A 24,592-nucleotide genomic window follows, 5' to 3' on the forward strand; every position below is an offset into this window, starting at 1 on the left:
AAAAGGATGGAATGGAATAGAAAGTAGCAGAGTACATCATACATATTAAGGGTGAATATTTTTCATGAAATCTTTGCTTCAGCTATATTTGTGATATGTGTGTATGTACTAGGCCATACTGTAAAGCTTATCTCTTGCTGTGGCTCACAGAGGTTGAAAAATACTCTTCTAGATAATGCTTGGTTGATTATTCCTGGAGCAGACATACAAATAGAGAACCAGCTTTAGAAACAGCATGTCACATTACACATGCTCTATAATTTTCAGTTCTGTCTTCAAGTGTCCTATAATTTTCATTAACTTTTCAAAAATAGCTTGCAAATTTTCTTTCATTTTGTGCTATCAAAAGTATTCTGAAGGCTAATTTTTACCAGCTATATTGAGTCCTCAGCATCTGTTTAGAGATACAGAGACCTCTGCAGCAACTCCCTAAGAGCAGCGCTGAGCTCACTTACCCGGGTATGGTCCATGGAGCTCTGAACACATTAGGTGCTCAATAAATGTCAGTTTGAACACATTCATTCAACATTTTCAGAAATAAGGGTCCCCTACTTGCTACCTGATATTACACATTCATCTGTCCATCCACCCAAACCAGAAAGTGGGGGAGCATCACCACACATGCATTGTCTATCCTCCCAACGATAAGAGAAAAAAAATCAGCATAATTGGTACTCTGTGCAGTTAGAGAGCTCTAAAAGCCACTACAACTTCCAGGAAAGCCTAAATGTTTTAGTCTGAATTACCGCTGAACTTGTTTGAACTAGGTATTATTATACCTAGAACATTTCTATTTTCCATGAACCAGAAATAAGACAAAGATGCCATTTAAGTTTCTCCATATGTACCAACAGATGTGGATTGATAGTGATTGAGAAGATTCTGAGGTCTTGTCCTGGGCATGGCAAAAGTGATCACAGCAATTGACTGAAAGTTATTTGCTATAGGCAGAGATAGGGCATATGTCATGTATTTGCCATTCCCCAGGGAAAAACTTATCTTATTAATGGATTTAAGGGTGAATAATTTTCTTTCATATATCAATTATATAGGAAGTAATCTCATTATGCAAGTAATAAAATATATATATATTCATTCAAATTTTAAAAACAAATTTAGAAAATATCATTTATAGCCTCACTATTCAATGATAATAGCTGATACCATTTTCACATCTAGCTTTCCAGTAATTTTCCACATTTATATATACTTTAAAAACATTTGCATATATAATATATTATAGACCTCTTTTTCCCCCTCCACATATCATGTGCTTTTTCCAAGTCTATGAATATTTTTCTTTCCAGAACTTTAAAGGGGAACATAAATCCTACTGGAATTAGAGCTCATAATGGATTTAACTAATTCCCTGCTGTTGGGTATTTAGGTTGTTGCCAATTTTTAACTTTTATAGATATTTTTATAAACATTTCTATAGTTAATTCTTTATGCTCATCCAGGTTATATACTATTTGGAATGAGAAACTTTATTTTTACTCTGAAGATATAGGCCATGGTTACTTCCCTTTTCACATCTATTTACCATTTAATGTCCATTAAAGAAGACCACAGCTTTATTATTCAAGAAAAAAAGTTGTCCTATCTTGATCTTGGCCTTGACAAAGGGAGTTCATAAAGCAACAGTGTGGTCTAGAGGGAGAAGGGTTACCTTGTTGGCCTTTCCAGCTTCTCCCCAGCCGGTCCCAACACCCTGGAAGAACCATGGGCTATTCCTATCCTGTTTTCCCATCTTAAAAATTGGGGCATTAGACTTAATTCCTTCTATCCATACCAAACCTTGGAATGTAGGGTCTATAGCATGAAGGTCATATTTGCCCCATCCAGGAAACCCAAGGTAAATAAACTAAATCAGTTCGGAAAAATTTAAAGGATGCAAAGTTTCCATTTGCGAAGCACTGTGAGGATACCTCTCTCCTCAAGCTGGAAGCCCCATAAGTGAAGCATTTCACAAGCTGCTCATGGGTTGCTTAATAAGGGTTCCAAATGACACCATCAAATTTCTTTCTCTTTGGTGCCATCGCTTTTCCTCCTTATGCCAATGAGAATTAAGGGTGATACAAAGGCATAGTTGATATCAACAAAAACTCTGCAATATCCAGGGAGTGTGTGAGTTTAGGTCTAAACCCTGAGCAAAATGAACAGACTTGATGTTTCTCTTGTTTACCAAAAAACCTCATAGGAAAAATGACAAACTCAAGAAAGGGGATGATTCCACTGATATGTACTCACCTGGTTATAAGCATCCAATTCATTATTGAGGAAATAAAGAGATAATACGTACCCAACAAACGGAGGAGGAGAAAAAGAACTCCCAGGGCGTAGGATTTGAGTTCAGGGCTGACTGTCCTACGTGCAAAGAAGAGAAGAGGAAAAAAGAAAAGATTCTTATTGCTCCACTTTAATTAACAGACCCCAGAGTCATCCGCTGCTGTCAATCAGTGTCCTTCTGTAGAAAATTATTAATGGTTTTGTGCTTTTTTTTTTTTTTTTTCACTTTCCCTGCCTAAACTCTGAAAAATCCCTGCAACTGCAGTGACATAAGTTTAGGAATTTAACAGTTTTTTATTAACTAAAACTAATCTTGTTATTTGAAGGATGGAATGCAAATTTGGTCCACAAGGTCTTTCATCTTCCCTGGTCAGCTTCTGAAAGAACTCCCTAAGAGCAGCACTGAGCTCACTTACCCGGGTACGGTCCACGGAGTTCTGAACACAGTAGGTGCTCAATAAATGTCAGTTTGAACACATTCATTCAACATTTTCAGAAATAAGGGTCCCCTACTTGCTACCTGATATTACACATTCATCTGTCCATCCACCCAAACCAGGGTGAAGTGGGGGAGCATCACCACGCATGCATTTTCTATCCTCCCAACGATAAGAGAAAAAAAATCAGCATAATTGGTACTCTGTGCAGTTAAAGGCACTTTGCTTTTGCTGGGACAGGGAAACATCTTAAATTGGTGGGTATATGTATCTGGGGAAAATACTGACAGGAAAGACAGTTCCCCTTATGCTATACAAACAGGCAAGAACCATAAACACCTCTGTCATTCTAGCACCATTTTGTGAAATCAACCAGACTAGCATGGGTTGATTCCCTAGATGGACCACTTGTGAAATAATCCATTCATCTATATCCAGTTTCGGTACCTTTTAAATTGGAAATGTACCTTCATCTAGTTGCATCACTTTGTTTTGAACCGACTCAATGTCCTTGGCTTTGGTTTACCCACAACAGTCCCTGAGCATGATCTTTTCACACATTTTCTAGAACAGTCGCAGAGGGTAACACTTTCTGGGATAAGAGTGACAGTAGAAGGGGTTTGGAAATGGTGACCGATTCCAGATAGAGAGGCCCTCACAGCTGGTCATAGGTCGCCTGTGTTATGCCTCTTACTCTTGAAACTAGTATTTACTCAATGCTTGTCTTCTCTCCTTGAGGCCAAGGACTGTTTGCATCTCGTTCATCATCAGTGTGGTGTGTGACACAGAGCATATGCTGAGTGAATGTATAAGTGGGTAGGTGGGGGGGCACATGTCTCCCACTAAGCCCCAGGAAGCCCTGTCTCTGGTGTGCTGGTAGGGGGGGAGGCATCTGACTGACCACATGCGCTCCAGGTCATCCCGAACACCACCAGCAGAGAAACTTCCTCTTGTCCCGTCCCCATTATGAGTCTCTAGGGAAGACGGGGAGGTAAGTGCACTACTCTGCCCCCTGGAAGGACCGGGCTAGACCTAGAGACAGTCCTGTGTGGCTAAGCCTCAGGAAACACCAGGAGCGTTTCAGTGTGGCTGAAAGGCCAGGAAGACTCATGTGGTGCAGGAAGGACCTAGGCAAGCAATTCTGCAGAAAATAAACATTAGAAATAAAGTTACCAATGGGACATCTAAATCCAGTGGGATACCTAGTACACAGGATATATAACCCATCTCTGGACTTGGTAGCTAGAATACTATTCTTAACCGACCCCAGGGGTCATTCCTCCAATCATCCAGTGGCAACCATCCAATGACCTACCACCTGGTTTGAGCGTCAGATGGGCATGCCTTTGGCTTCTTGGTATATAAGGCCAAAAGACACTGTCACACCAAAAAGGACATGGATGTTGTTTTCACAATCTTTGCCCTATTTCTGAAAACTAAAAATGTGTTATTCTTTGGGAAATACACGTTCCTTCTCAACTGCAAAGAGTCCAGTATAAGTAAGCAGTCCCAGGGCAGCAGGTCAAGACTTTCCATTGAATGACAGGGAAACCACTCTCTGGCTGATCCGGCCAGATACCTGTACAATATCAAAGATGAGATCAGTGTTTCTGGACAGAAACACGGTCAGTTTTCTTTCGAATGTGCATAGAGCAAAATACAAACTCTTTGGAGTTAATATTGGCACCATGGTTTCACTTTTTGCACATTCATTTGAAGGTACTGACTTGAAAGACACAAAGATAAAGGCAAATTCTCCTTATCAAGAAAACATGCTGGCATAATGAGCTAGAGTACTTATCACTCGAAGTTTGGTTTCCTTTTAGCTATCATGTCACTAGGAATAAAGTGAACAAGATGCTAAGATCTCCCTTCATATCCTGTTGGGAAACTGGTTCCCACAGGAGCAATAATCCTTCTCGGATTCAGTTATGGAGAAATGGAGGGTTTGGGTCAACATTACTGAAAGTGCCAGGCCAGGCCAGGGAGAGGGCCTTAGCTCCACAACTTACTAGCTACATGACCTTGAGGATACTGCTTAATCACTCTCGGAGCCTCTGGTGTCTCCCCATCTGAGTGCTAATAAAGATGCAAACACAGGAAGTTAAAACAAGAGCCCAGTGCGGGCACCTAAGTGACTGCTAGTTGGTATCCTCTCCTGCAGATGTCCTGAGCACTGTTGTTGGCAAGTATGTTTCTGTCTGGAGTAAGAGTGGGAGTGGGTCTATTGCTCTGGCATGGGACGAGGGCTGGTGCTCATCTGGGCTGTGGCTCAGACTGTTTGTGTCCTTGTACCTCCCTACATCTGTGATGGCAAATTGGAGTGGATGGTGATGGAAGATGGTTTACCCTGGACCCCTCAAAAGGCAGTGGGCACATACCTCCAGCTATGAAGTAGACAAGGCCCAGCCTGGGTCATCCAGGCCATCTGTTGCTGGTGCACTGAAAAGGAATCAAATATTTCCTGAAAATCTCCTAGAGCTATTTACCAAGCTGAGATTTGGAAGTGATTAAGATTTCAACTGACTTTCTGTGTTTGGTCTGCCAGCTACAACTACTGAGCTGGGATTTTGCAGAGGAGTCAAGGGGAGAGAAAAAAGGGGACCAGTCATTGCTAATGGCTGTAAAGGTCATTTTTCCTGCTTCTTGGTGCCTTTTGTGTGTGAACGGCACAATATAACTTCAAAGGAATTTCTAATAACAAAAAGTAATGCAGCCACCCTAAACCCATACCTGAGATCTGATGGGTTTTGTCCATGTGCATATTATATATAATCATCTTCCATATATAATTTAAATTCAATAGTTCATTTCATAACACTTTTCACATTCTTAAGAATTTTCATTATTCCACTGAGCTGCGGTACTATAATTTAACTCACTATTCCAATTCAGAGTTTTCTGCTATTATAGTTAACATTGTAATAAAAATCTGTCTCCACTGAACTTTTCTTCTTGTAGAGAAGTATTTTCTTAAGACAAGTAGCAAGGGGTAGGGTTACCACATAAAAGATCTGAACAATTTTATGGCTGTTGACTTACATTTGCCATACTGCTTTTTGAAAGAAGTGATAACGCTTCTCAAAGCCACCAGCACCCGTTTTGCTACAGCCTTGCCTACAGCACTGGGTGTGAATTTTTTAAATTTATGTTTCAAATTTAATAAGTATAAAATGGTAATTTGCTATTGTACCCTCAATGCTTCTGCACATTAAAAGTGCTTTACTAATGACTTTATAACATAAGTACTTTGTGTAAATTCTTTTCCTCGTGAATTCATAACCAGGATCAGGAAGTGTGGTAGGCACAGTGAGAAAAAGAGATAGGCCAGATAAAGCAGCTGGTGATGTACATTTGTACAGGCTGCAACCAAGCATTTCATTCCTACTTTTATCTCTAGCCCTTGGGATTGAATTGGTTTGTTTAGATAACTGCATCCCGGTGACATGGATCTGTGTTTGGTGCCACTTCTTCTGGTTCAGATGGATGCCAGAGCGTGGAGCATTCTGCTTCTAGGTTCCTCAAACAGATCTAGATAACCTTGTAATTGTGTAAGTTACTCAGAATATTACTCAGTAATCCACCTTTGAGGCACCTCATCTGCCCCCAGGACAGGTCCTGAGAGATGGCGAAACAGAATTACAACCATCCACTTATACAAAAGCAGTCACTGCTTGCCTTCCATTAGCCACTCAGCCCTGCATCACACTTTGTCAATGACCCCTCACATCTTCACGGCATTTGCACACACATGGTCTCGGCAGGACCCACACCACGGCAGGAGGCAGGCAGGACCCATGACATCACCTCCAGTTCCAGATTCAGAAACAAGTCTGAGGGAAAATGGGCCCAAGGTCATACGGCTAATCAGTGCCCGGACAGGAGCCAGACACAGGGACTTGGCTGGTCCAATGTCATTTTCATTTTACTCCAACAATGTGGCTCTTTGCAAATATCAACGAGGGACCATGGTCCCTTTCCAAATCACCTGCAGAGTCTATTCTTGGGATGACATGAAAGTGTAGTGTTCTCTCTTGGGCCGTGCTTTCTACTTTTGGTGTGAGGTCTCTATCAAACGTAACCGATTCCTACCAGCCTAGGGAAGCTGGCTTGTAAGACTCATATAGTCCCTGGAGTTCTGATTTCCAGGAGAACTGCAGATACACGGCAGGTGGGGAGGGGGAGACGGGAGGCGGGCTCTCGTGTCCGGGTTCCAGAGGCTAAGCTTACCTGATAAGGATAATGACCGAGGGAGTCTGAGCCATTGCCCCAATCATGCTGCAGACACACATCACACACAGGAAGGTGAGGAAGGCCTCTTGGCAGCCAGGACTGGGGCATTTTCCAGGGACCACAGTCGCATTCTCAGGCGGGACGGTCGTGAGGCACGCACAGCTGGTGAGATTCTGAAAGGGAAGCATTCAGCCCTTTTAACTGGGGGTATCTCCAGTTTCCCAATCCAAAGCCATCCAGCAGCTGGAACTGTCATAGCCTTATTATACATTCTGTAGCATTTCATTAATTAGGCCTGAATAAACGAGTTAGATTTTTTTAAAGAGGCTGCAAAACACATGTAAATAAAGGAATATTTATGGGGAGGTGAGCTGATTTCCCCGTCTCCTGTGTATTTCATATCTATGCTCAAGAATCCCTCAATAAGCCGAACCGCAAACAAACGTGTCCCCCCCCAATACAATTAGAGAGGAAATTGTGCTTCCACAATGTGATAAAACATTGCCAAATTAACAGTGTAATCACTTGCCAATTTGTCCTCTCTTTTATGCAGTTATAATTACACTGAAGTATATTAAAAGAAGCAAATCAGGTAACCCGCATATGGTTGCTGGTTCAGGGTCCAAGGTGGCACTTGGAACAAAGGATGTGCACCGTCATGCGTGAAGTTGCTGAGCTCGTCGGGCTGTGAGAGGGGGCAGCTAATGGGAAAGTTCTCGAGTGGCTGAGAAAGCAAAGAGGGTGCAGAGATGCCAGAGAGTTTAGAGCAGATCGTGGGGAGCGAGCTGGAGCCCAGCGAGATACATTTATTAATATATGATCAGAGAAGAGAAAGACAAGCGGCTGCATTCCGTTTGATCTTCGGGTGGATTCTTGCCCAGCCGCCCCTGCTCCCCAGCACGGTCCTGGCTCACGCTTGAGGAATTTCTGATGGCAAAGGGAAGAGCGGGGACCCGGAGAGGCAGTGCCGTGCCGAGCCAGCAGCTGAGCCAATTAAGGTTCGATAATAATAGTGCCGAGGCCTTTAATGAATACAAAGTGAAAACAATCATAAATGATTCATCGCTTTTCTTTCCAGGACTGCTCAGCTCTCAGGGCACATGCCGAGGTAAACCCTCCTGAGAGTCAAACAAATACCCTTTGGCTTTTACATTTCTCCTCCTCAGTCCGTCTCCCCTCATCTTTGTTCCTCTCCTCTTCTTTCCCCAGAGGACATACACATTGGAGCTTTTCTTATCCCTTTAAGCTACATGGGATGCTTTCAGGGGTGTCCGAAGACTGCTCCCTCCATCCTGTGTGGCTGTGTCCTGCCCAGGAGCTTTTACCCATGCGAAGTGGGGGAGACCTTGGGTGGGGCTGGACCCTTCTTCCTAAGCCATGTGCCACAGCAGGTGCCCTTGTGTAAATGGTCCCATCACAGCACCCAGGGGTGTTTACTGTCGTTCCCTGAAAAGTGCTGAGGCCCTGCCCCTCTGTCCCTTTCCATACACCTCTGCCTGGAGACATACTAGCTCTTCTGCAAAACCCCGTGTTGATGTCTCCTCCAGCTGCAAGGCCCCCCCCACCCCGCAAGTCGGCCCCCATGTGAGCTGGCACTTCCCTCCGTGAGGGTACACTCCACACCCCACAGCAGAGACCCTCGCTACCCTCCTGGAGGAGACCTTGCGTTCCTGGGATAAGGACGTGTATTACCTGTGACTTATTGAGCATCGTCTCACAGCACAGCGCTGAGACACAGCAGGGGGAACTCAGCAGCCGGTTTTAGAATGCCTGCGTGAACAGATCTTCCTCTGCTTTTATCAGGAAGCAGGCCTTCTCCCCAAGTCTAACTGAAAATGCCTCTTCTCTGCCTTCCGGGGAGAGGAAACCGCTCCTCCCTCTCCCCCGACCCCGACTTCACAGCTAAACTTTTCTAGCTGTTCACACTCACCACCTCCGCGTCCTCACCTCCCATGCTCTCAACCCACTCAAGCCGGCTTGGGTCCCCACCCGCAGTAATCGGATCAGCTAAGCTCGCCAGTGGTCTCCATAGCCTGACCCCGCCATCCACTTCTCTCTTCCTGGAGGTCTCCCTCCTCACCCCCAGCATGTGCCTGTGACCCACTTCCTCCTTGACTTCCACAGCTTGCTCTCTGGTTTCCTTCTTCCCTCTCTGGTCGCTCCTTTTGCATCTTCCTTGCTGGCACCTTCCCCCGACCCCACTTTAAAATGCTGGAGCTCCTTGGGGCTCTGGTCCAGGCTTTCTTCCCTTCTCGCGCTGCACTTTTCCCTAGATTGTTTTACATCTACGTGCTTTCCGGTAACTCTCCTAAATTTAATCCCTAGCCCATATCCCTCCCAGACCCACTCGGGATGCCCCTTCCTAAGCCTCTGAGCATGTTGCGATATCAACACCGACTCCGGGATGAGTGCCCCGCGTGGGATTCCGTGCCGGCATCTTGGCACTACTTTGCCATCCACAGCCGGAACTATTTCCCTAGGATTCCCTTCCCTGCATGGATGAAGCTGAACCGGAGGGAAACACGGACGAGATCTGGAAGTGAAGCAGAGGCCGTTACTCTCAGATGGTCAGACACGGGGACAGACACACGCAGAGGTGCCCAGAGGGGCTGGCTGGTCCCAGCATCCCTGTGTGCATCCGCCTTCTTTACTGACTACCCTGCCGACAACAGAGGGCCCATGGCCACCTCTACTGACCTGGACGCAGGCTTGCTGATGTGCTTCCCCAGACCCTTCCCGGAATGCCCCCTTCATCTCACTGAGCAGCCACCTGGGAATTTCCCATATGCCTCGACTTGCCCACCTGAGCTGGTACTTCTGGGGATGTAGTGAGTGACTGTTCTCCAGTCCTTCATCTCACTTCTTCCAGATCTTAACTTCCCAACTCCTCCACATTCACGTTAGTTCTATTTCCTATACTAAACCCTTTATTTCCAAAAGACTTGTGGGTGCTGTTTTCCTGACCAAACCCTGACAGATACACATACCCCTGGCCCCAATCTCCTTTCCCTCCACATCTCTTGCCTTAGAAATGACACCCTGTTAACTCTATAGAGACCTGGTGGACCTCCTCCACCCCTTACTCCTACGTCAAATCCATCTTCCTCGTGACCATAATGCTAATAAGGACAGAAAACACTGCGGTTTTGATCCCTGACTTATCCCCAGCTCTAGAGTATGGTATGGAATGAATGAATGAATGAATGAACCCTCAAGTCCCGTTCATTTTATCATATCCTAAACACCTCTCAAACCCTGCCCTAGTTCAAACCACTCCCATCCTCCTCTCTTTGATCCCTGCTGTAGCCTGCGAGGAAAAAGAGATTTGGGACTGGGGTCCTTAGAACCACGTGGCCTCGGAGAGTGCTCAGGTATAAACAGGGAACAGGCCCCCGGTGGATGCCCGTGGTCTTGTTTTGCCAAGTACCCCAGGAACTGAGTTCTGACTCACGTAGCCCCTTAGGAATGTGATGTCATCAGAACCCTTTGAATGAACTGTGTGATTGGTGAGCTCTGTTTAGTTTAATAAGTAATCTGTAATTGGAACCTACACCCAGTCTTAGATTTCTGCCCTGTACCTAGGCTATGGCTCAACTGTATTACATTTACCATAAGAGGAAACTGCCCGGCCCCTCTCTGCTCTGATAAGTAAAAAACTCCTTCTGAAATTCTCTGGATTAGGCCTGTGATCAAGGCCCTAATGGAATGGGTCAGAAATAAGATGCCTTTATCTCAGTGATTATACAGCCCTTCTGGTCCGGGTGAGGTGAACGTGTCCAGGAAGGCAACATCCTGTGAATGGCGTGAGCGAACAGCGGGGCTGAGCCACCCTGGGATTTGCAGCCAAGGCAAAGGGGACAGGTGAGAGCACAAAGCCAGGGGGTGGAATGGGACAAGAATGGACCCAGGGCAGCACAGGCTGATTGGACAGGAATAAGCGCTTGTAGGGTACAGATGCCAGGAGAGGAAAAGCAGGAAACTGGTACAGGACCAGTGATCATACTGGCTTGCTGGTGCCGAGGAGAGAAGCTGGAAATGGATGGGTCGCTCTCAAATGCTCTAGGCAACTCTGCACTAATTTATTCAGATTTAATGTATTTGAGAGGAGCTGTGAAAAGAGGCTGGGGAGGAGGTAAGCCGAGTGACCTGAGTGGGGACTTGGCTGGGTTTCCTTTTTAGTTAAATGAGTCAATCTGACAGAATGAACAGAAAGTGCTGGGTGGCCCCGAGGCCTGGGGCGCAGGCTGGGACATTCCTAGGACCCTTCCTGCAGAGAATCCAAGGAAAAGTGCTAAGCCTGAGTCCTATGGCAAGGGATGGGAAATGTCCTTTATTTGGGCTCAGGTGACAGAAGAGACCACAGATCACCCTGGCCATTGTGCTAAAGGACCTGTGAGGCTCTGAGCGTACAAGGCCAGGTTAGGGAGAAACTTCCACCCTGATGTCCCAGTGTGGTGGGAATAATCATCTCAGGGTGCATAACTGGAAGAGAGGACTTTGCACCCATGAGGCGTCACACTACGATCCCAAGTGAGAAGGAAGAGCAGGACAGCCTTTCAGCTGATATTAACTGGGCATGTAAGTGGGAACACTGAGACCTGCAAAAGCCCCAAGCAGTAGGAAGTTTGAAAATATAGGGATAACCTGGGTGTGGGGGAAGGAGAAGATAGAGGTTGGGATACTAATTCTCACCCTGTTTGTATACAACAGTCCCGTGGGTGGCGCCAGCCCAGAATGCAGCTGGACCTGGGCAACGGCCTATAGACAATCACGGCCTGAATGAAGTGGTACCCCCCAGTGCTGTCCTCAGCAGCCCCCAATATATTTAACTGTGAAGAAGTGCACTAGGCTCCAGGAGATTAGTCTACTGCTCCTGACCTGGCAAATGTCCAGTTTTCCATCCCGTGGCAAAGGAACGTCTTCCCAGTTTGCCGGTCTCTGGGGAGGAATGTGGTCCCCACTGCCTCCAGGACAGTTGGAGTCTCTGTCTGGTGCCAGGCGTGGGGTGGCAGGACCTAGCTTTCCTGCCCTGAGAGATCATGTTGATAATCAGATGACCACGGTGCTCATGGAGGAACTGGCCTGACCACATTTGGAAGCAGTGGTGACCTGGCGGACAGAGTGGGACTGGCTTGGAAATTCTACAAGAACTTATCCTACAGACAGACTTGCCCAGGCACAAAATGATGTCAGTATACAATTCAAGTCACAACACAGTCTGCAGGAGCTAAAGTTTTGCAGCCCTGAATGCCCATCAACAGGAATTGGTTAGATACATTCCAATAGGTCCACACACGGAATATTATGTAGCAGTAAAAAAGGTATCAGAGTGCTCTTTATGTACTAATATGAAAAAAACTCCAAGATAAATTATTAACAACAAAATAACTCACAAGTAACAAGCTACAGTATAAAATAGATAACCAACAAGGATCTACTGTATAGCACAGGGATCTACGTATATGTATAACTGAATCACTTTGCTGTACACTTTGCTGAAAATAACACATTATAAATCAACTATACTTCAATTAAAAAAATAAATAAACAAGCTACAGAATAATAACTTTTGGTGCATTAAAACCCAGTAGGATATACAATTATCTGTTGGGCAGAGTAGTGGGTTGAAAAGTGGGTGAACAGGAGACTGAGGTAGAAAGGAGTTTCCACTCCCTCCTTTTTGGTTTTTGAACCACACAAATGTATCATCTATTTAAAAAAATTTAAAACTCCAGAAGAAGAAATCAACAAAAGAAGAGCACAGTCACTAAAAATTGTACTCTCGTTCTACATTCAGTCATTAATTTAAATTGAGAAATGTTTCTATTCACATGCAATGATGGAATAAATAATTACAATAAAGCTGGAGAGCATAAAAATAGAAAAATGACTCTCTCGAATCTAGGATTCATTTTCTATTGATGAAGGAAATCATAAGCATGCTATTTTGACAGCTCATATTATAAGAACAAAATACTCCTCAGCAGTGTTTCAGAAGTATCTGGCAAATAAAGTTGTTTTTGTTTGGGTTTTTTCCCCCAATATTCAATACTGATGGATCAATTCTATTAACTGCACAAATGAAACTAATCTCTAGGTTGAAAAATGACTTTTCTAAGGGGACAGGCATGGGGGTGATGGTGTTCTTTGTATGAAGAGCCTGTGAAAACTTGAAAGTTTCATTCTCAGCATCCTGGAATACTGTTTTTGGTTTTCTTTCTGAAATATATTCGGTTACCAGGAAGAAATGACAATCTCTATTAAAGGTCGGGCCCTAGTGCTATAGTTCAGAAAGGGGGTTGGCCAGAGGGAGTGCCAACACATGCAGTGTTCTGTCCTGCTTCTGCCTGATGACCGAGATGGCAAAGGACTGAGACTGTACCACAACAGCTGGGACATCTTCCTTCGAATGACAACGTACTCGCATGTGTCCTAGACTTCTATGGGATCCTTTCATGATTCAGTGAAGTTCCTCAGACATTCTCCTGTCATTTATTACTGTCTTTTTGTAGCTTAGAATCTCTTCACCTCACTGACCCAACCCTAGCTGGTTTTTCCAGGTGAAGACCTCGGAGCTCGTCACAAAGAGTATCACCGGCAACCCACGTGCCTCAAGGCAAAGGGGAGATTGAAACACTGCCAAGAAGAAATGCGCTCTCTTGTTCCCTGGCAGGGTCACTAGCTGAAGGATAATGGCCAGGGAGAAAAACCCTATGATGAAACCAAGACCTCCGTCCACCCTTCACCTCTGTAACCTGCATCCTGTCAGAGCCTTAATTATCTCCTGCCGAGGGGAAGGAAAGGGCCGTTCTTCGGGAAGCGTCGGGCTTACTCTTTGCTCCAGCCATCTCAGGTGGAAAGTGTGGGCAGAGCACAGAGGAGAAGGAGGCTCAGAATGAACACCGGGCCCCTCCCTGTACCTTCCTCCTTCCAGATTCCGAGCCAAAGCCTTGCCCTTGTCACGAGGTTCAAGCCTCCCCACCCCCCCATGCTCACACACATTCCATGCTGGGATGTCCTTGCACCCTATCCACCGGGCAACTACCCACGCAGCCTCCGTGGATGAAGCCTGGCCCTGGCCCTGCTCCTCTTCCAGGAAATGACATCCACACTCTCTCCTTCCAGCCCCTCCCCACCCTGAACCGATTCCTACCCAAGCAGGCAGAAGGCTCCAAGTTCACTAATTTCTCTACATACCTGTTTCCTTCCATTAGAGTGTAAGCACCCAACCTTTGATGCTGGATCTTTTTTTTTAATAAAAATGTTTTTCCTTATTGGAGAAGGGATGCATGTTCATCTTAGGCTATTTAGAAACATACAGAAAAATGTAAAGAAATATATAAAAATTAAGTTTTTAGTCCTAGCCAGAGATAATGTTCTGTGAACATTTTATATAACAGGCTTATCCTTCCAATCTTTTCCCATGCAGAGATATACAAATATTTAGATTTTTCTTTTCCTTTACTAAAAGGGATCATAATCTAGATATTGTTCTATAATGTGCTTTTTTCACTTAATACGATATTATAAACATATAAGGTTAGCTGCTGCTCCTGGGTGTTCCCTTGTAACATAACTATTAATATATTACATCTCATCTTATGGTAAACATGATCTCCTTGCCTTATTCATCTCTATATTTCTAATGTCTAGCCCAGGGCCTGAGATATATTAGATGTCCTGAGGTGGCAATGCCCTCATTGGGCTTGACTTCAGAATATTCCCAAGTCCCTCTGACAAGCCATCACCAGGATGAGGGCAGACTTTTAAATCAGTTCTGGCAAATGGGGTCAGGCCATACAAGAGGATTTGCAAACTCCAGACCTTTGGGGACCATTAGGAAACAGATGAGAAAAATGGTCCAGTGTCTGGGGTGACCAGTGGTGGGGACCATGGCTAAGTGGAGATCAAATGTCTTGTCTAAAGCATCAGTCTCCTCTTAGCTCTAGGCAACTGCTACCCCATCGGGGTGCAGGTGCCATGTTAATTCTCACCCACCTTTCTGGTCTTTCAGAGAGGCCAGAAATCTAGATTTGTATATGAAATATCCAGGCTGTCAAACCTTGGTTCAGCCACTGTAGATACTCCTGCTGGCAGATATGGCATTTAATTGACCAGTTTGTTTCTTCTGCAGGAATATGCCGACATGGCACCTCTAACCTCCAGCTTGGTTTCTACAGTGGGTCAACCCAATAATGGTGAGATGGAAAAGGAGACTGAAGGATGAATGCTCAGTGTCAGCTCAGATGCTGCCCTGTTTCTAGAAAATTTTAAGAACTCATTCCTTTGACTAGAGCAGTGGTTCCCAACTCGGGGGGATTCTGTCCCCCACCAGGGACCTATGGAACTATCTGGAGGCATTGGTGGTTTCACAGATGGCATAGGGTGCAGGGGGTAGTGCTGCTACTGGCATCCGGTGGGTAGAGCCCCAGGGGTGCTGCTAAACATCCTCTAGTCCCACAGCAAAGGATGATGCAGCCCAAACTGTCAACAGTGCCCAGTGGTTCTCAACCTTGGTTACATAACAAAAACACTCGTGTGTGTGTGGGAGGAGTGTTTAAAAAACTGATGGCAGGTAGAGCAACTAAGCCCGTGCACCACAACTACTGAGCCTGCGCTCTAGAGCCCACGAGCCACAACTACTGAGCCCGTGTGCCACAACTACAGAAGCCCACGCGCCTAGAGCCCATGCTCCGCAACAAGAGAAGCCACCACAATGAGAAGCCCAAGTACCGCCACGAAGAGTAGCCCCCGCTCGCCGCAACTAGAGAAAGCCCGCACACAGCAATGAAGACCTAATGCAGCCCAAAAATAAATAAACAAATAAATTAAATCTTGAAAAAAAAAAACAAAACTGATGGCAGGGTCCCACTCCAGAAAGAGGGAATCAGAATCTCTGAGGACTCTGAGGATAGACCTCAGGCCTCATGTTTTAAAAGCTCCCAAGCAATTCTAATGTGCAGCCAGGACCGAGACCCATGATACTGAACGAGGGGCACCCTGCACGCATCCAAAATGGGGCTGCTGCCTCGCCTCCCCGCCATAGCACCTACTCAGGGCTCTACTCAAACGGGCGCTCAATAAATCCTTGTTGCCTGGATGGGGGAACAGATTAGTTGTCTATCATTAGCCCCCTACAAACTGCTGTGCTGGACTTGTACTGATTTTCAACATTCCATTGGTGGCTGATAGAAGCTTTTTTTAAGTCAATTATTCAGTACATCAAAAGGATACAACTTCCAGCAGTCAATCAGCAGCTACCAACATGCTTTCTGTTAGAATAATTACTTCTGAGAGTGAAAGGTACAGAAACAATCCGGACAATATATTCATGCCAAAGGAAACTTACAAAATTAACTTGCTATCTTTTTCGTCATTCCTCCTGGTCATATGCAATGAGAAGAATTAGAAATTGTATATTAAAAGCAATTCTGGAAACTTCCATCACTATCACTCAAGGAGAAATGAGATCAGAAAATGAAAAACAAAACCCCCAAGCAGGGCAGAAAGGGAAGTCTAATATCAGGAAACCGCTAATGTGAACCAGATCTCCTAATAATCAGAATGATTTCATCAGTGACTTATTCGCATCTAATCGAGTTAGGGGAAATTTTCACAAGTCTGGGTGGAAGCTATCAAGTGGGGAGAGATGAGTATGCAAGAGGTGTTTAGGATTGAAATCTGCACCAGCCAACCAACCTGCCTGCCAGTTGTGGTATTACTGCCCATGGCGCCCTGGGGCTTGCTGAGGTTGGCACAGAACCTCCAGCCGGGAGCAGAAAGCCTGGGGCCTTTATCCAGAGCCATGGCTAACACTGGGAATGCACTGGTCCACAGCAGAACCCCATCCCTGGATACTGGAGCCTAGTGATGGACTGGTGATGGAGACGCAGGCGAACATGGGCCATTCAGTCCAGTGGAGGGGGCAGGTGCTGAGGCCTCTGCAGGAGGGGTACCAGTGCAGCCCTGGAAGCAGTGAGGAAGTGGGAGGAGGCATCTCAGCTGCGCATAAGGAGGTGTTAGGGATGTGAAGGGCTTAGGGGAAGACAAGCCCTGATGAAAGAAACAGCATGGACAAAGGTCTGGAGGTAAGAGAGAACTGGGTGTGCTGGGGGCACCCCAAGAAGTCTGACACAGCTAGTGGTTCCTCAGAAGGTGGGCAGAGCGGGGAGGTTGAGGCTGGAAAGGCAGCAGGGCCAGATCGTGAAGGCACAATGTCCCGACTGTGGGGGGCATGCATGGAGAGCTTCTTTCTGGTGGAAAAAAGGTGGGGATCCTAAAGAGGGAAGTCACAGGGTCAGAGGAAGACACTGGGATTGGCGTCAGACAGACCCTGCGTTCCCGCGCCAACGCCACCATGCTCTGCGTGACCTTGGCCAAGGGACTAATCTGTAATCAGGGAATAAGCAGAACACCTCCTTGCCAAGGCTGTTACGAGGATGAGTGAGATATTGGGCTGGCCGAAAAGTTCATTTGGTTTTAAGTAAAAAATAAAGACATTTTTCATTTTCACCAAAAACTTTAATGTATTCGTGAACCGAATGAACTTTTCGGCCAACCCAATATATGCGGGGCTGGGGGTATAGGTGAAAGAATGGCTGCGTTGACACTGGGAAAGGAATCCAGTGGATGCAGAAGGAATAACTACAAAAAGGGGAAAGAGGGAAGAGAGATGAAGAAGACTGTAGTCTGTGGAAGATTTCTGGGGGGAGCTTGGAGACAAGAAAGGAAGAGGAAGAGGAGGAGGGAGTAAACGTACCAGGAATCTAATCCACTGTTTTGACATTTTCTCAAAATACTGAGATTCCTCTGACTCTGGGCCAAGCTGCCACGGGCCATGAGGGACACGTGGAAGGCCCCGTCACCTGGCCTGCACCGGCTCTCGGAAAAACTTGCTGCTGTTGCAAGTTTCATGGTTGTGGTTGTTTTTAGGGCTCGACCATCACAAAGGCCCCTTTCCAGGATACACATGGCTCTGTGGTCCCAAAGCCCTCGTCCACCCATTGGAAGGCAGGGCCTCCAGAGATCTGCCTCCGCGGGGTGGAGTGTTATTCCCACCCTAGCCCTGGGGTTTTCTCAATCTCTGCCTTGTAATTGTGGGGGGATATCACCTCTCTGCTTTGCCTGCACCCCAGCAGACAACATGAGGCCTCCGGTACTGTGAAGAAAAGGCAGGTGTCTGGGGAATAAACCATATGTCCAGAGGGAAGCGAAGAAGCTTGCCCTCTGATGGTAATTGCATTCCACAGCTTGCTGTTTCAGCAGCTAGAAGCAAACCGGGGCCTGATTAGGCTCTTATTCAATAAGACTCTCGTCCATGCAAGATCAGGAGACATGGATTTTTCTAGACTATTTTTTGGTCAGAAAATGCTGTGGAATAGACTGCTTTGGTCTCAGGATACTAGCCTATACTGAGTCAATGTCATTCTTATAACAGCACAGTAACCAAAACTGATTTATAATATAACTTTTTGGACATTAAAATGTTAATGAAATTGCTGTCATGAAAAAGAATAGCTTGTATATTTATTTTAACCATTCTCAAGGTCCCATCTCTTTTTAAAAATTCATTTCCTCTCACTTGAAGAAACTGCTTTATCATCTAATTTAAAAAATCAGTTCCCCTCCCCCCAGGGTGATTTACTTTCTCTATAGAAAAATGGTAGTAACCGGCCAAGAATCTAAATGTTAAATGCAAGGAAAAATGAGATCTTTGGAAATGAAAATAAATGATCAATTTTTCTTCCTTCGGAGAAATCGCTACTCCCAAAAGATACAGGATGTGGAAAGGGGAGGAAACAAATGATTTCAACTCTAAGTTCCTTGAAAGCAGCCACTCAGCCTTCTTATCTTTCTTTCCATCTATACATTTCTGGACATTTATGGAGCACTTGTGGATGTCAGCTCTCACTTAGGAAACTCACAGGTCAGGGCAAATGACAAACAGATCACTGCAGTGAAACGAGAGAAGTGCCTCCAGGAGAGACAGGTACTAAGACTGCAGGGCCAAGAACCCCAAAGTTAAAGGAGGGCAGGGATGGTATCACAGAGCAGGGGGCATTTGAGTAGGGTATTGACAGGTGAGTAGGAGTTGTCCAATTGGAGGGAGAAGTAGGAAAACACACATGTTGTGTGGGGAAAGCTGAATACCACAAACTGAAAGGAAGCACAGCTGAAGAGCATGGCGGAGGACAGACATGTGCTGAAGACACACACAAACCCAATTCAGTGCCTAGATCTTATCTTCTAGCTGACAGTAGCATTAGAAAGGGTCCTATGCAGTATTACAGAAATCATTCTGGCTTCAGTGTAGAAGACAGACCAGCAGGGGGTGATCCTGAGTTGTGAGGCCAGGGAGGCAACTACTACACTGGTCCAAGCAAGAGATGAGGAGGGCCTGCACCAGGGCAGTGGTGGTGTGGATGCAGAAGAAGGGCAGGTGAAAGAGACGCCTGCAAGGTGGGATCAGCAAGACTGGGTGAGCAGTCCCTTAGCCTCAAGTTTTCATGCAGAGAATGTGGAAAGCTGCAGGCTGACAGCCAATTGTATAATTCATGCTGAGAAGGAAAGAGCCAAAAAAAAAATGATAGTGGGAGGATGGAAAAAGGTGGGAGGCATCTAGCTAAGAAGAAAAGGGCAAAGGAAACTGAGCAGAGGACAGGTTGGATTAGTGCCACATAACCTCAGGCTTGGAAGAGGTCTTCCCTGATAAGTGGTTTTCTAGCCTTTCTTTACATACTTTTGTTGATGGGGAGCTCATTACCTGTAGAGTCAACCCATTCCATTGATACCTTTTGTGAGTTCTTTGAACCACAATCTTTTCCTCTGGCTCCACAGAGCTTCCTTTGAATTTTTACTTTCAGTTGCTCAAAGACACTTTTTGGAAACCTATTTGATTTAGCAAGAAGCAGCTGGATGGCCTGGCAGGCCTCCCATCCTGCTGATGGAGAATCCTCCACTAGAGCAGGGCAGAGGCTGAGATAAATTCACAGTGCAGGAACACAAAGTAGGGGACACGTGTGGTTGCCCACTCTTGTCCTTGACCTTAGGTTTTAAGCTACTTTAGCTGTCTGAGTCCCCTGCTCCATCCCACCCCATCAGAAAATCACCAATACCGTGCTGTTGCAGCCAGCAAAGCAGGCAGACAGGTAGGTGATGCCATCTGCTCCACACACTGGAGTGAAGGAATCCGTTTGGCATTCACAGTTTTTATTGCAGGACGAGTAGGGGTCCAGGGCCGAGCCAGGTGATGAGCTGGAAAAGACAGGAAACGTGGAACCCATCAGAGAAAGGTCAACTTCTGTTGGATTCCCCCAGTGACAGCCCTCTGCCCTCTGTGGTCATGGTTCAGGGAAGGAGGGCCATCAGTGCTTGGACTGTGCATGGATATACAGAAGCTGCCTCTGCCCGTGTGCTCCCATTTTGCCTGTCTGACCTCGCAGGGTGGCAGATAAGCCCGGCCCTACTTCTCCTGACTTAACTTCAGGAGAAGGCCTGGTGGCCTGCTCAGAGGAGGAGACTGGTGTGGAGAGGAACTGGTACCCTGCAGGCCAACCATGCTGCAGCCCTGATACTCCAAACTGGATTGCCAAGGCAGCTGCAGAGTCTCATGTAGAAAAGGGGACAGCTATTGGCACTGGATATGTAAGGACTCTCTGTAATTCCCTCTAAGGGCAAGTCTGATTGGACTTTAGTTCAAAGTCTTGGGATAATAACTAGGAAATAAGTTGTCCTACAAGAGCTAACTTCTTTCCATTCTTCTCTCCTTTATTCCCCTCCATCTCTCCCTCCCACACGTATCAATACCTACCATGTCTCAGACCCTGTAATTACTATGTGAGCCTAAAGATAGCTTCTGATGGTTTAAGGAATTGTTGGGACTTCCCTGGTGATTCAGCGGTTAAGACTCTGTGCTTCCATTGCAGGGCACGTAGGTTTGATCCGTGGTCAGGGAACTAAGATCCCGTATGCCGTGCATGCGGCCAAAAAAAAAAAAAAAAAAAAGGGAATTGTTGAAGTCTCTTCTGTCTTTTATTTTAAGCTGAATTTTAAAATAAAACTTATTTTTAATTTTCTATCTTCACGTCATTCCTAAAGTCAAATGCCAAAAATAGGCATTTGAGTCCTCTGGGGAGTGAATGTCTGACTGTCTCCCCAGTGCTCCCTTGGCCGCCCCGGGAGAGAGCCTTTCAGTGGAAGTCAGCTCTCTCTGCCCAGAAGGTTCACATGGATTCTTCGACCCTGGGAGGAAGATGCAGAGGCATCATCAACTTCCCAGCTCATGGTCACTAGGGACAAAGCTGGCTCCATTAACCTACCCCGGAGAGAGGGTCCTGGCATCCTGGGCAGGCAGGGGTGGCGAGACCTTTCTGGGACTTACGTGTTTCCATAGGGAACAGTAACCCCAGCCACAGGGCCCGTGTCACAGCCCAGGAAGAGGAAGGAGACGTAACAAGCGGTGGACACCAGGTTGACGAGCATGGCCATCCGAATGGCCCCGAGGGCAGACAGGCTGAGTTTCTTCACCAGGAGACCGCCCAGGAAGATGCCCAGACAGGCACATGGGATCGCAGTCATCCCTGGAGGAGAGCAGAGGGGAGAGGACCATTAACCAGGGAAGAGGGGCCAATCAATGCAGACACTGGGTGCCAGGCCCGAGGCTGAGTCCTGCACGGACAGGATTCCCTGTGACACCACTGTGGTGCCACTTGCTCCACTGTGCCCCAAAGTGTCTGTTGATGGCCTCATTTCTACCCTCAAGGAGCTCACGAAAATTGGGGAAGACAGACACGTAAGAACTCAATGATTAGGAGTCTAAGTCATACACCTTTCATGCTAAGTGGGGAACCCTCGTGGGAAACACACCCAGCTGGTGTGGGAACAACTGAGAGACAAGTCAGACCAGCTGGGAACACGCACACGCATTTGAGGAAAGTATCAGGGAGCAGTGATGTGCCCTCTGTGCGTTTTCCAGGCGGTGCGGGAAAGGGGATCAAATTGGGGATTTTCTCCCACTCTTCAGGCAAGGAAGGGTCTGGAGGCTGTTTAAACAAAGATCCCAGAACTCACCAGCCTGTGGAGACAGTGTTTTAACCAGTCCCGCGACCTCTCAGGAAGCAGCATCAATCAAATCAATATGTTTCATAGCTCCTGGTGAGTAATTGGCATATATATTTTTTCCCTTTCTTATCAACAGAGCTATCTGCAAGGCAGCAGGACCATAAACCTGTTATTTCTGATTCTCAGAGACTCAGGGCATCTTAGGAGGACCAAAGGATCCTAGGGTTCCAATCTCCTGTTTGGTTTTGTTCTGTTCCGATTCACTTCATCTAAACTCAGCTTTAAATTACTGTGTGTCATTAATCTACCATGTAGATTGTGCATGGCCAATTTTCCAGTTTAGGCTGCCTCTGCCTTGCCAATCAACAGACCTCTAGGTCAACTGACTACATCAATCAGCTGGTATGTGCTAAAGGAATGCAAATTAATTTTAATATTCGGGTGAGAAAAACAATCAGGGAGGCTGAGCTCTGCAAAGGAAATAGCACAAATCACACTTTTTGAAAAACATAGTATCTCTGTATTATTTGATGCTCTTGGATGATATGTGCTTGGTTCTCTCTCGTCCTGGTATAGATGATCCTCAGGACCTCGCCCCTATTTGCCTGTCTATACCCCATGCCATACCGCTCCCCCAACTATGCCCAATCCTCCTCCTCTCTCTCCCTGGAACAGGCCAAATCCATTCAAGCCCCCAGTCTCTGCACTTGCTGTTTCCTCTTCTAGGACATTCTTACCCTCTATGTTTACTTGGCTGGGCCCTATGCTCATCATGGAGGCCTTCCCAGACCACCCCATCTAGAGTGGTCCTGCAGCCCATTTGGGATTTCCTACTGTTTCTTGCCCTGTTTTATCGTTTGCATGGCTCTCCCCAATATCTGAAGCTGCCTCAGGTATTTCTGGTTTTCTTGTTTCTTGTTCTCTCTCCCCCTCCTAAGATGCAGCTTCCCTGAGGACAAGAACCGTTCCATCCTGTTCAGTCCCGGCTCCCTGTGCCTAGCGCGGTGCCCAGCACAGAGTGGGCGCTTGGGGATTATTTTCAAGATGAAGGGAACAGCGAGCAGATTGGATTTGTGTGAGTGAATACTGATGACCAGAGCCCACGCCCAGAGAGCAGGTTGCATTTTGTTCCATTTTCCATCAGAGGCAGCAGGGAGCGGCCCCTGGTGATGATGGTAACTATGGCAATAACAGGCTTTCGGCACCTTTTCTCCAAGCCATCATCAGCCTTCCCTCTCCCTCCCTGACATGTGTGCAGCTTTAGCATGCGGGCAGTTATCAGAACTTCCCCCAAACTCCATCCTCATTAGCTTAACCTATGCAGATTGAGTCCTTTTTATCTTCTCGCATAAATCAATGCCGTCAGCCCTTAATCATCCGTGTTGCTCTTTTCTGAACTCTGCCCCATCTGCTGATGACTTTGTGGGTGGCCCAGAGATAGCGCTGATGGCCCAGGATGACTGCAGGGGTCCATCCCCTGGGTCTGAGGGGGCTACTGATGAAGCATTTTTGGACACGAGCCTTGCCTTACGCTTCCGCTGCCTCTCTCTGTCCCCTAAAGGCCCCCTGCCAGCCCCTCCTGCAGCCAGCCTTCCAGAGTTCATGCTAACAGACTGATGCTATGGGCAGGGCACAGGGAGAGGGCACGTGTCCTGCCTGCCTGGGCTGCCAGCCGGATGGACGGACCGACAGATGGGCCACCACGCTGCCTCTCCACGTGGCGGGAGAGGGTCTCCCTGTGCAAGTGCTCTAACAGACAGAGTCCCTGGGACAGAAACAGGTGCAGGAAGGCGAGATTGTTTTTTGACCTTCTGCCCTGAAGACTACTGATTTGTTTGTTGATAGAAAACTTTGGAAATCTGTCCTGAAATAGAACAGAGCCCCAACTTTGAAGCAAATGTAATCAAAATGTAAGGAGCTGCTGCAAAGAAATCAGGAAGTGAGAGATAAACTCTTTGGGTGCTGGAGGGCAAAACCTGAGAGATTGTAGGTATAATGAAGAAGTTATAACTTTAATTATAGAGAGACACATTTTACCCTATCTCTGTCAGACAGCTACTAAAGGGCTGACTGCATCTTGCTAATACCTCTTGGAAGAAATACTTATAAAATAGTGTACGGTAGAGAGTTATTAGTAAAAAAGAAAAACACAAGGCTTGTGCTGCCCTAGCAGCTCCCAGGGAGAGGTGCTGGGATCTGGCCACATCATTGCTGGTAGGGTTTTAATTTTTTTTAACTTGATACCTTACATCCAGTGAAGTGCATAAGCTTAAGGGAACAGTGATGAATTTTTGCCCCTTTATACACCCCTGTACTAAAACATTTCCAGCAGCCCCAGGGGCTCCCTGGTGCCCCCATTCCCTCCACCCTCAAGGGTAACTATCATTCTGGCCTCTATCACTTTAGTTAACTTTTCTTCTTTTTAACTCTTAAATATGTACTCTTTTGTGTCTGACGTCTTTCAACTCTGTCAGATCCATCCACATTGAGGCATGCATACAAGCTCTTGCTTTCTCATGCTGTATGACAGTCCATTGTATGAATATTCTATAATTTACTTACCCATTCTAGTA

The 24,592-nt window shown here is 46.3% G+C and overlaps 1 protein-coding gene across 2 annotated transcripts in view; it reads right to left on the bottom strand.

Annotated features, from left to right (window-relative positions):
• Positions 1-24,592, bottom strand: part of SLCO3A1 (solute carrier organic anion transporter family member 3A1) — a 322,429-nt gene that overhangs the window by 20,384 nt on the left and 277,453 nt on the right. For both annotated transcript variants that reach the window (XM_082388919.1, XM_082388918.1), the window contains exons 6-9: positions 21,340-21,538; positions 20,075-20,213; positions 6,957-7,132; positions 2,303-2,367 (exon numbers count right to left, since the gene is read on the bottom strand). In XM_082388919.1, coding sequence (XP_082245045.1) covers positions 2,303-2,367; positions 6,957-7,132; positions 20,075-20,213; positions 21,340-21,538 — 579 coding nt within the window. The remainder of the gene's footprint in view (positions 1-2,302; positions 2,368-6,956; positions 7,133-20,074; positions 20,214-21,339; positions 21,539-24,592) is intronic.

This window comes from Balaenoptera borealis (assembly GCF_965194805.1).
Source record: "Balaenoptera borealis genome assembly, chromosome: 3".
NCBI classification, from domain to species: Eukaryota; Metazoa; Chordata; class Mammalia; order Artiodactyla; family Balaenopteridae; genus Balaenoptera; species Balaenoptera borealis.